The sequence below is a fragment of the Coregonus lavaretus genome (genome assembly GCF_964263955.1).
Source record: "Coregonus lavaretus genome assembly, chromosome: 19".
In the NCBI taxonomy this organism is placed as follows: Eukaryota; Metazoa; Chordata; class Actinopteri; order Salmoniformes; family Salmonidae; genus Coregonus; species Coregonus lavaretus.
In genome coordinates this window covers 28,611,010-28,624,427 of record NC_140006.1, presented here as the reverse complement: position 1 = coordinate 28,624,427, position 13,418 = coordinate 28,611,010, and the positions used below count along the sequence as shown (strand labels likewise).

Below are 13,418 nucleotides of genomic sequence, written 5' to 3'. Positions count from 1 at the left end.
GGTTAGAAAGGGAAATCCTGTTCCATTTCCTTAACTTCATGCCAACAGATGAACAGCCAGAGTGATCCTTTAGAAAACTCATTGGAGCTCCTTGCTTTCTATATTAAAAACTCTATCTGTTGTCATGACATCACTCCAGATTCAACACACGCCACGGTCTTTCAGCCAGGGTATAGGAATGTTCTAGACATGTCAGAAATATATGTACATGTTTTCCAAACCAGATGGATAAATTTGTGGCTGTCTGAAGAGTACCCAGCGGTGCAGCACTCTCTGGACTCTAATTTAGACTGAGCTAGCTGCACAACTGGCCCAGCTCTGCCTCAGAGGAATTGGGCAGCTTGGAGTTGAAAATCTGGAGGGAGTCTCGGATGCGCACCACCTCGCTGGTGGAGAGCTTGAGCCTGTGGCGGAGCAGACATGAAAAGATGTCCAATGGCTGCACTCCGGGCGGGGAAAGCCGGTTGATGCGGTCTCTCATCTCCAGAAGCATATGAAAGGCTGCATCCTGGGTTCCTTGGGTGTATGGGTAGTCCAGCTGCAAAATCAGGTCTTTGATGCCCTCTGGGTCAAAGTGCATGCTGTAGCCGAACACCTTGAGACTGTTGATTTTCATGTAGCCCAGGTCGGTCGTGTGGTCGTCCAGGTCCAGGGGCTCATAGAAAAGGGTCTCGTTGACAGTGGGGTCGTCGGTCAGGATGCGGCTGCGCAGGTAAATGTGAACTGTCTCGAAGAAGGACTTCCACTTGTTGCCCAGCATCAGCGTCCAGTTGTAGCACTGCAGAGAGGCATCCAATTTAGTTCTCTCCCAGTCTGGGAAGTCCTGCTGGTTGACAGGCATGAACCAACTCTCAGAGTGACTGCCCCCAAATGGGTTGACATATATAGCAGGCACAGGCTCCAGGGTACTGTTTTTAGTGGAGCAGATCTGGAATGAGATTCCCATTAGCATATGAATGAGGTTGGATTTGTTTTTGTTGCTCTTTAGAGTGAGGAGCATACGTTTCCTCCAGGCCGGGTTGAACCAGCTGCCCAGACGCACATCATTGCTGATGTAGATGGCATGGACCTCCATGCGACTGTCCAGCTGCTGGAGCAGGTACTTGACCTCTGTGTCCGGCATGTCAAAGTCAATGTTCAGGTAGTGGTCCAGAGAGTTTGCTATGTTGGGCCGACACGAGCCCAGGTGCAGGATGTTGCCAGGGTGGCATGAGCCACAGCGGGTGATGTTGTCCGGGGCACATGAGAGGCAGGCTGACCCCTCTCCGACCTCACAGGGCACTGTCCCCTGGCAGGCACTACTGTGCTCAGTAGTGCAGGTGCAGCTCTGCACCTCCTCTGAAAACATGCCCAGGTCTCCATGCTCGTTGCAGTACAGGAGTGACTGGGCCTTGCTCAGCCAAAATCCTGGTGTCCTAAAGAGAAAATAGCATTATTTTCAAAAACATAATTTGACTTTGAGATCATCTTTACCTATTATCAATAAATTAATTACTCAAATTATTTTTCCTTTGACTAACACTATTGAACCCTATAGAAAGGATAGAGAAAGAGTGCATAAAGGACACAAGTGATGACAATGTTTTAGGGCTCTATTCAATGCGCATCTCATAAATTCAGCTTTACAGCGTGATTGAAATTTAAAGGCAATGATCCCGCTTTAGCGAAGACTGCATTCACGGTAAACGCTGCATATGTCGGCTCAATCGGAAATAACCTTTACATTTCTATTGCGGAATCTGTAACGCTTCAGCTTCAACGTTACAGATTGAATAGAGCCCTTAACGTTCACTTAACATCATCCCATTTAGTAAGTTTCAAATAATGATTGATGTGGCCTTTAAAAGGCTTATCGCCTGTCTTTGGGATTCAGAAGAATACAAGATCCTTCTCCCAACTGTTCAGTTTACTCTGGAGTGTAGTGTCTTCCAGAGTCCATTTCACACTATTTCTCAGCCCTATTGAATTATGCAGAACATGTGTTCCAGAACCTGCAGAATATACTAATGAAGGATTGTTCTTTTAAATACCAATATGTTATTGCTAATTCATTATTAGATTGTATCTATTTGTCGATGTATTATACATAATGCTCACTATAAAGTGAATTTGCTATTAAGTCTGTGTTCATTATTTATGTACAAGCTTTGGTAGGATGATATATTTTTGGTGCAACCACATTTGGGGGGAAAATAACCCAAATATTGTACATGAATTAAAAATGTTGTACTTTGCTGTAACTTTCTACTAAGCACTATTTTGTAGTTGAATCTGCAAAGAGGAGTTTTCCTCAACCGGAACACTAGTCACTTTAATAATGTTTACATATCTTGCACTACTCATCTCATATGTATATACTGCATTCTATTCTATAATATTCTACTGTATCTTAGTCCATGCCGCTCTGTCATTGGTTGTCCATATATGTATGTATTCTTAAATCCCATTCCTTACTAGTTTTGTGTGTATTGGGTATATGTTATGAAATTGTTAGATATTACTTGTTAGATATTACTGCACTGTTGGAGCTAGAAGCACAAGCATTTCGCTACACCCCCTATAACATCTGCTAAACACGTGTATGTGACAAATAACATTTGATTTGATTTATTGGGAATTGCACAACATAAAGCTCAAATCTGAAACTTTTTCCTTGCCGCAGGCATGCATATCAAAATGAGGGATTACATAGCACATGATGATGTAGAATAAATCTTCTGGCTCAGCTGAGCTGAATAGATTGTTTTTATTTGTTTGAACAGAGTTAAGGAAGTGAATGACAGCCAGAGGTAGCGCCTGTCAAGGAAATTGAAGTGTTCAGTGGGCAAGACATTAACACCAACCTGTTGTCACTAAGAGCACTTGATTACAGACGTGCCACCATAGACCTCACATCATACAGACCCCTTCAATCGGGGCAGAGACATAAACAGCTCTCTCTTGCCCGCTCTTTCATTTCAGACGCTTGCCCTGGTTCTCACAGCATCAGATACCAAATTGCGTCTTAATGACAGACAACTCAGCCAACTCAGTGCCTTCAGAAAGTATTCACACCCCTTGACTTTTTCCACATTTTGCTGTGTTTCAAAGTGGGATTAAAATGGATTTAATATAATTTATTTTGTCAACAATCTACACAAAATACTCTATAATGTCAAAGTGGAAGAAAAAATCTAACATCTGTAAAACATTTATGAAAAATAAAACACTAATATATCTTGATTAGATAAGTATTCAACCCCCTGAGTCAATTCATGTTACAATCACCTTTGACAGCGATTACAGCTGTGTCTTTCTGGGTAAGTCTCTAAGAGCTTTCCACTTGGATTGTGCAATTTTTGCCCATTATTCTTTTCAAAATTCTTCAAGCTCTGTCAAATTGGTTGTTGATCATTGCTAGACAACCATTTTCAAGTCTTGCCATAGATTTTCAAACAGATTTAATTAAAAACTATAACTTGGCCACTCTGGAACATTCACTGTCTTCTTGGTAAGCAACTCCAGTGTAGATTTGGCCTTGTGTTTTAGGTTATTGTTTTGCTGAAAGGTGAATTAATCTCCCAGTGTCTGGTGGAAAGCACACTGAACAAGGTTTTCCTCTAGGATTTTGCCTGTGCTAAGCTCCATTCTGTTCATTTTTTATCCTTAAAAACTCCCCAGCCTTTAACGATTACAAGCATACCCATAACATGATGCAGCCAACACTATGCTTGAAAATACGGAGAGTGGTATTCAGTAATGTGCTGTATTGGATTTGCCCCAAACATAAGACGTTTTATTCAGGACAAAATGTGAATTGCTTTGCCACATTTTTTGCAGTTTTACTTTAGTGCCTTGTTGCTAACATGATGCATGTTTTGGAATATTTTTATTCTTTACAAGCTTCCTTCTTTTCACTCTGTCAATTGGGTTAGTATTGTGGAGTAACTACAATGTTGTTGAGCCATCCTCACTTTTCTCCTTTCACAGCCATTAAACTCTGTTTTAAAGTCACCATTGGCCTCATGGTGAAATCCCTGAGCAGTTTCCTTCCACTCCGGCAACTGAGTTAGGAAGGACGCCTGTATCTTGTAGTGAATGGGTGTATTGATACACCATCCAAAGTTTAATTAATAACTTCACAATGCTCAAAGGGATTTTCAATGTCTGCTTTTATTTTTACCCATCTACCAATAGGTGCCCTTTGCGAGGCATTGGAAAACCTACCAGGTCTTTGTGGTTGAATCTGTTTGAAATGCACTGCTCGACTGAGGGACCTTACAGATAATTGTATGTGTGGGGTACAGAGATGAGGTAGTCATTCAAAAATCATGTTAATCACTATTATTGAGTCCATGCAACTTATTATGTGACATGCTAAGCAAATTGTTACTCCTAAACTTATTTAGGCTTGCCATAACAAATGGGTTGAATACTTACTGACTCAAGACAACATTTCGAAAAACATAATTCTACTTTTACATTATGGAGTATCGTGTGTAGGCCAGAGACCCACAAATCTCAATTTAATCAATTTTAAATTCAGGCTGTAACACCACAAAATGTGGAAAAAGTCAAGGGTTGTGAATACTTTTTGTGATTAGGGGTGTACTATTTTAACTACAGGGAAAAGCATGAAGACCTGACCCAAACAACATAACTTGATATAAAAGAGGAAACAATGATGATAAAATGCCATGAAGTGGTTCTATGTAATAATTAATTTATGTAATTTACCAATAAAGTAGGTGTAAGATGTTCAAAAGCCAATATAAACACGTTTTCATCTGATTTGGCAGATATTACAATATATTTGAGGAATCATTTAAGAGCACGCGATATTCCCATTTTCGTACCTTTCTCTTGGGAGGCTGATCCTTGGCAGTTTGGGACAGCGCTTGCTCAGAGTGAAGAGTTTCCTCACAATCTTCTGGGCTTTCACAAGAACCAAATTGGTGCTGATCTCCAATTGGCTGTAACGCTTCTGGAGAGCTGCATCTGTTGCCCAAAACTTGAATACCATGGATGTGTTTAAAAAACGGTCTGTTGGTAGTTTTTTCATGAAGGCCATGAATTCATCTAAGAAATGGAGAAACAATCACAAGAAAAACAAGATTCATTTTTTATCCTAAGAAAGTAAATAATTTCACATCCATCAATACATTTTTTATTTTCTTCACTTTTCTTCATTTTTACCAGATATTTAAATTATGGTTTATACCTTTTAACGTGCAATTATGGTTCATATCCCTAATCTACCATGGACACCTCCTGGTATTTATATTATTTGACTACAGTGCCAATTTAAACCATCCAGAGACTTCCTACTTATGCCCTAGGCAAGTTGTCTACCCATGCAGCTGCCATGAAGTATCCTATCAAATCACTGCAATGAAGACACACAGTACTTTTTTTACAAAGCCCAACTGAGTGATACCTGCAATTGTTATGGGGGCTGGAGCTTTTATACTCCTGTATGCTACTCTCGGCAAGACTGTAGTGAGTACATTTGTAGTTAACTGACAGGCTCAGGTCATTACAGTGCTCAATGATCCTGAGTGAGCTACCTCTGGCTCCCAGAGCCAACACCAAATTAGTTTGATGACATGAACTTTGGCATTACAGTTTTGGTGTAGTACATTCAACGGCTCAATTGTGTTACACATCAGACTCGAGGTGTCACTTCTATTCCAGTCTCAAATGCATGCGATGTAGCAATTGGTATTTAGATTGATGGATCCATGAATGTGTTCAGTGCTTTGTTTAATGGTAATAGTAAATTATTTGATTGCAATCTCTCTCGATAGGTATGATTATTTGTTGACATGGGCATTATACTAGAGGAACTACTACTGAAAAAACCTTACTAAATGACTGTTGTCGGCATGCGTTCACATGCATTAATGGAACACTAACTGTAGGCCTCCCCTTTCACGCTCTTACATACGCTACTTCCCTTTTTCTTGGAAAACAGAATAAGCAGTGATAAGTAGCCCACTATGTAACTTCCTGTACTTACATATCTGGTACAAGACAATCAGAGATGTTATTCCCTTATGGTTACTTACTTCAGAAAATGTGGTCTCCTTTGACACGAGGAGGCAGAGTAACAATGTACTTACTGATTTCATATGTGGTTAGACACTACATTATGCCCTCATCAAATAACACATTTTCTTAGCATGTACTTACGCATTCTAACCACCCACAAGCCAAGCCAAGGCTATAGAGTGGTAATATCATCTAATAAAAAACAGATCTTTCACCTTGCACCCTATAGCTGAAAATCAGGGAGCATCGACTTGCTGCTTGGCAGGCTCACCCACCAGGTGAAACATATTGCCTGCGTCCCAAATGGTACCCTATTCCCTTTTTAGTGTACTACTTTTGACCAGGGCCCATAGGGGCGGGAATAGGGTGCCATTTGGGACGCAGCCATTGAGTCTCTTTTTTTTACCATTAACTGGAGTGATCAATGCCTCTGCTTCCCTCCACATGCTCTGTATAACCCAGGCCATTTGAATGATCATTGGGATTCACAGAACACAAAAGGATTGTGTGTCTATTCCCCTTTTTCTGGCATTTATGACTTTATGTTCACATTTATGGAAACTATAGGCCTTTAAAAATGTGTCAGAAAAGGGATGTGGTTATTTTCCATAATGGACACAGCCCACTCTCATTCTGATGGGCGTATTAGTGATTCATGTAACCATGAACAGAACAGACAGCAAGCTGGGCTTGTTTATTTAGCTCAAAAACAAGGATTTTGAATCATGGTTTTGCATGGCAGCACTGCAACTATAATTTGATATTAGGCAGGGTGAAGCCATTATTTTAACTGAGGACAATGCCTTTCCATAAAGCTTGTGTCGTTGAGTTGTATGTTGTAATTCTGAAATGAATTACAGAGCCGATGCTTTTGTGATGTCATTTTTTGCCTGGAGTACAGTGAGATAATATCTTCCCAACAATGTTGTTATTACTGAATCCTGCACCTGTCAGGATTTAATTATTTAGGAATCCTCATATCTCTTCCATTACTTTGATTGAACAAGTTATTAACATATAGCTTAAAGGCCCAGTGCAGTAAACATTTAGATTTTCTTGTGTTGTATATATATATTTCCACACTGAGGTTGAAATAATACTGTAAAATTGTGAAAATGCCCTTTTAGTGTAAGAGCTGTTTGAAAAGACCGCCTGAAATTCCAGCCTGTTTTTGGTTAATAAACCAATAAGAGCAAGAGTTCCAAACCTCTCTGCCAATAACAGCTAGTTTTCAGTTTCCCCTCCCCACTCAGACCACTCCCAGACAGACCTAGCAAAATTCTTGCATGAGAAATTGCTCTTTGCTAAGAAGCAATTTTTGTTTCTTTTTAACCATTTTAATTGAAAACAATCACAGTAAGGTACTTAATTGTTACTTAGAAATTATTTGATTTGAGATAAAAATGGTTGCATTGGCCCTTTAAGAGAGATCTAAGTTTACCATCCTTCTTTCAAACGTATGTCTCCTTTTTTCTTTCCATGGGTATTCTACTCCTCTACTGGAATCCTTCAAGTGGAAAACACAGTGAGACATGGCTGTCAAGCCATCATCGCAAAGATATCAAATGGTTGCTTGTGGCACTTTGACGGCAACAAGTGCCTCCACCGTATTTGACATTATAGTTACAGTGCACTATATGGTGCACTGACATAAAGACAGCACTTGTTTCGAGGTAAAACTTGTCGGGATTGGTAAACTATCTGTAGGAACTACTGCAGTTGATGCTAGGTCTTTATGAACAAGGTTCCTATTCTCCTATTACATCTTTCAACACTTTATATTCCAGAGACAGGACTACAAACAACACTTTCACTTTCTCTGTGTATCAAATTTTGAAATATCAGATATTGAGGGGAATCTTGTTGGGCTTAGACTGAGCATATAGAAAATGCAACCTGTATCAGATAGGAAAGACATCATGCAAACAGCACAAATAAACTAGTTGATGGTTACTAGGCTTTCTGGTGGCATATAATGTGATCAGGAACTGGACTAATTACATGAATATCTTAATAGATCATTTTGTTTAGAGATTACTCAAGTCACTTCAAGACTCCTTCAATTTTCAAAACACTAATAACTCCCTTCAGAATGAGATCGTACCACTTGAGATATGCTGTAAAATTAGTACACTAAGACACCATATATGAACTTCAATGACTCATCAGGTATCTTCTTTAAAATCATCAAACTAAAGGCACTGCCATGGGATCAAATATGGCTGCTGTTGCAGTTATTAGACTAGACTGAACATTTATTTTTGTTAAGAATGTTTCTAGATTATATTATTAACCAATGTAAATTCTAAGACTCACTATGAAAAACCATAGATCACATATGTATTACTCCCAGATGACAGCCAAATAATGATGAGCAGAAGCACTGTGTTCGATTGGACAGTGGAAAGAAGCAAGACATATGATCTGACCCATTGACATACTATAGCACACAGTAAACTGCAGGTTCTGATTTGCATTGAGGGTTGAGCTCTATTGCCTTGTAAATGGCTTATAACTCTTTCCCCCTTTGGATAACTCACAAAGTAATCTCTTGCGGACCGATTCTGCGCGTTAACTGAATAATCTGTCGGGACTGAATGGGGATGTGTAGGATAACGAGAAGCAGCAGTTCCGGTTGTTTGGACAAATCATGATTTCACAGGTGTTAGCATCTTAAGAATTTTGGAAGGGGGGGGGACATTCGGACCATAGACTTGCTCACACACACACACACACACACACACACACACACACACACACACACACACACACACACACACACACACAGAGACAGGGAGACAGAGAGAGAGAGAGACAGAGAGAGAGACAGAGACAGAGACAGAGACAGAGAGACAGAGAGAGAGAGGAGGGGAGAGAGAGAGGAGGAGAGAGAGAGGAGGGGAGAGAGAAAGAGAGAGAGAGAGAGAGCTCCTCATTCTCAGTCAGCTCCTCGTTCTAGCATCTCTTAACATGTATGGGTTAACCGAGATTACTCACAAAGTAACAATGCTGTCTGATCAGCATTCTTTGTTAATGTGAGACTAGCAACTTTTCCATCAGACAAATAAGTATTTCACCTACTGTAGGCTCAAGGAATATTGTGGTATTACTATATTTTCAAGAGCTTTTCTTCAAGAAATCAAGTGTCTTGGTATTTTGCCTTGAACATATGAACATTGTTCATATGAGAAATGCACCTCACTTTCTGTCAGAGCTGGTAAAGCCTGAACAATAAATATATTCAGCCTTTGCACACACATGGGAAAGCAATGCTATCAGGTTTCTGATTATTGCACCCTGGTGGGTGATTTTAGCATGGAAAAACACCACTATGTGCTCTAAGGTTCCACAAACTCATAAAGGAGATCGATTTCCACTACTACAATGATTCCTCCTTCCAAGGTTGGTGCTGAAACATAAAAACCTGACACCAACTCTTGCTCTTGATCTGCAAGGCTCAGATATGTCAGTATTTAGGGCTAACGTGCGGAGCAAGACGTCACAACCTCATGATAGCCTTATGATTTCTTATGAAAAATCTACAGATTCTTGATGACTGTTTCCTTTGATCATGGATGGCTATACACATGAGCTAAAACAAACTATCAATTTGGCTATGTTCGGAATCTGGCTTTTTATTGTTGCCATTTAAGGATTGATGTTGCATACTATGAATAAGGAGCTGTACTGAAATGTTTCATATTAAACCAAATCTGACATTCAATATAACATCATCATAAAATATGTCTTGGAATTAACACACTCATTCTAGCTAATGTCGTACACACTTTTGCCCTTGTTGGTGATCACCGTGTTATAGTATCACTTAGCTACAATTTATAACCCAGAAGAACCATCCGTCGCAGGGATGTGAAGCACAGTAGTACTCCTTCTGTCATAATTTATAGAGAAATACAGTTTCTTTAGAATACCATTAGACAATTCCCTTTTCCCTCATGTTATACAGATCAAACCCCTTTTGGGTATTATTAATAAACATGACAAATTATTTCATTACTCCTGCCAGATCAACATTGACAACAGAGAGGGTAACACCAGAAGCTTGAGTAAGCCCACAGGTTATTTTGCATTGGCTGTTGGAATATTTCTCCCAGTCATGCGGTGAGATCCGACCTGGATAATAGATTTAGTGAACAGGAGGGGGTCAATCAATCAGGCTTTCCCCAGCAGCTATTTCTCAGAATACTTGCTTGAGGAGAATGTTTTTTTACACTTAGTGAGTAATGCATTTAGTGAGATATTGCCCCAAAATATGTAATTTCAGTGCCATTGACTAAAGCAGATGCTTTGGGAATATTTCTAAGGACATTTTGTTGAGCTGAGTCATGTATTGGATCTAGCCCAGTTCTTGTAGTTGAGCACCCCGTTTCTCTAACCTTACCAAGGGAGCTGTCACGTCTCCTCCCGTTGCTCCCCTCCGGGCGCTCTGATTCGCCGGTCTACTGAGCCACCGGTCTGAGCGCACCACCTTGGCAAACACAGGAATGGAAACCCAACGCACCCTAATCACCTCCAGCGCACCTGCACCTCATCATCTCATCACCACCACTATATAGCCCTGGACTGTTCAGTCATTGTTGTGTGTAATTGTTAGCGTCGTGTCATTTACTCTCTCTTTGTTATTCTCTTTCTCATTATTAAGTAAACCTTTTATTTCCATGACTGATCAAAACTCGTTTTCTCATGGCTTTCTCTTGTCCCTCTGCAGCAGACATATGGTGAGCAATATGTTTGGAACATCGAATCACAATAAAATCATAGTATTGGATCGCAATTCATATAGAAATACATATCGTATCGGCACCTAAGTATCGTAATAATATCGTATTGTGAGGTCCCTGTCAATTCCCAGCCCTACTATTTAGCCTTTTGACTCCATAAATAGTATCAACATTGCTACCAGCTTAGCTATCATCATCAGCTATCACTCTGTCAGAGAATAAATTTTTCAAAACCCTGTAATGTCTTCCAAGAACAGTATATGACAGGTACACTCTTAGAAAAAAGGGTTCCAAAAGGGTTCCTTGGCTGTCCCCATAGGAGAACCCTTCTTGGTTCCAGGTAAAATCATTTTTGGTTCTAGGCAGAACCATTTTGGGATCCGGTTCTACATGGAACCCAAAACGGTTCTACTTGGAGCCAAAAGGGTTCTGCCTTGAACCAACAAGGGTTCTTCAAAGGGCGTTCTTCTATGGGGACAGACGAAGAACCCTTTTAGATTCTAAATGTACACTAGGATGTTGTTTGGCTCTCTGTTATAATAGTTTACTTGCTGTCTATTATTTTAAATTAGCTCTAATCTTTAACAAAACGGTACACTGATTCTTAATCCTTAAGACACAATATACATGGTCTGCCAGCCGTTATGATTAAATGCTAAATGAGGTCCAGGTAACCATTAGAATCCTCATTCATTAAAATACATTTTTTTTGTATTTGATGGCTCTGGATAATAAAATGTATTAACCTTGGGCATTATCAAGGTTGTGTGTATAAAAGGAAGCCAGGTGGCCTAGTTGGATGAAGACAGATGGGATTTAACTATGTTTCCACTCACAGTTATTCTATTGTTTAAACGTATTTGTTTTATATACCGAACATGACCTTTAAATTCCCTTTATGGAAGATGGAATTTTTGTGAGGTGGACATGCAGTACTGTGAATTGTGTCAATAGACTTAGAGTTATACATCTTGTGCATGACAAAGATAGCCTATGTGTCTCAGCACCTCCCTCTCTTAATCCTCGATTCCACTGCTTCCCCTCCATGGGAGACAAGGGGAAAATCACAACACCTTTCCTCCTCTCCCTCAAAACACCTTTTAGGTATGCACTTGCTTTAGTTTCTTTTTTTAAAATTTGATTTTATTAGGATCCCCATTAGCCGACGCCAATGGCAACAGGTAGTCTCACTGGGGTCCGACACATAACGAAAAAGCCATCAGACAAAATACAATTTACATACAGTACCAGTCAAAAGTTTATTTTTACTATTTTCTACATTGTAGAATAATCGTGAAGACATCAAAACTATGAAATAACACACATGGAATCATGTAGTAACCAAAAAAGTGTTAAACAAATCGAAATATTTTAAGTAGCCACTCTTTGCCTTGATGACAGCTTTGCACACTCTTGGCATTCTCTCAACCAGCTTCATGAGGTAGTCACCTGGAATGCTTTTCCAACAGTCTTGAAGGAGTTCCCACATATGCTGAGCACTTGTTGGCTGCTTTTCCTTCACTCTGCAGTCCAACTCATCCGAAATCATCTCAATTGGGTTGAGGTTGGGTGATTGTGGAGGCAAGGTCATCTGACGCAGCACTCCATCACTCTCCTTCTTGGTCAAATAGCCCTTACACAGCCTGGAGGTGTGTTGGGTCATTGTCCTGTTGAAAAACAAATGATAGTCCCACTAAGCCCAAACCAGATGGGATGGCGTATCGCTGCAGAATGCTGTGGTAGCCATGCTGGTTAAGTGTGTCTGGAATTCTAAATAAATCACAGACAGTGTCACCAGCAAAGCACCCCTACACCATAACACCTCCTCCTCCATGCTTTACGGTGGGAACTACACATGCGGAGATAATCAGTTCATCCACACCGCGTCTCACAAAGACACAGCGGTTGGAACCATAAATCTCAAATTTGGACTCCAGACCAAAGGACACATTTCCACCGGTCTAATGTCCATTGCTCGTGTTTCTTGGCCCAAGCAGGTTTCTTCTTCTTATTGGTGTCCTTTAGTAGTGGTTTCTTTGCAGCAATTCGACCATGAAGGCCTGATTCACACAGTCCCCTCTGAACAGATGATGTTGAGATGTGTCTGTTATTTGAACTCTGAAGCATTTATTTGGGCTGCAATTTCTGAGACTGGTAACTCTAAAGAACCTGTCCTCTGCAGCAGAGGTAACTCCGGGTCTTCCATTCCTGTGGCGGTCCTCATGAGAGCCAGTTTCATCATAGCGCTTGATCGTTTTTGCGACTGCACTTGAAGAAACTTTCAAAGTTCTTGACATTTTCAGTATTGACTGACCTTCATGTCTTAAAGTAATGATGGACTGTCATTTCTCTTTGCTTATTTGAGCTGTTCTTGCCATAATATGGACTTGGTCTTTTACCAAATAGTGCTATCTTCTGTATACCCCCCCCCCCTACCTTGTCACAACACAACTGATTGGCTCAAACGCATTAAGAAATAAATAAATTCCACAAATTAACTTTTAAGAAGGCACACCTGTTAATTGAAATGCATTCCAGGTGACTACCTCATGAAGCTGGTTGAGAGAATGCCAAGAGTGTGCAAAGCTGTCACCAAAGGGTGGCTATTTGAAGAAACTTTTTTGGTTACTACATGATTCCATATGT

General features: G+C 40.2%; 1 protein-coding gene across 1 annotated transcript in view; it reads right to left on the bottom strand.

The window, feature by feature from the left end:
* Positions 1-295: 295 nt before the first annotated feature.
* LOC311146837 (BMP/retinoic acid-inducible neural-specific protein 3-like) overlaps positions 296-13,418 on the bottom strand; it is a gene marked incomplete at both ends in the record, with an annotated part of 52,338 nt that continues 39,215 nt past the window's right edge. Inside the window, 2 exons of the mRNA XM_084183434.1 lie at positions 296-1,415; positions 4,836-5,058. Of these exons, the coding sequence (XP_084039560.1) occupies positions 296-1,415; positions 4,836-5,058 (1,343 nt within the window). The remainder of the gene's footprint in view (positions 1,416-4,835; positions 5,059-13,418) is intronic.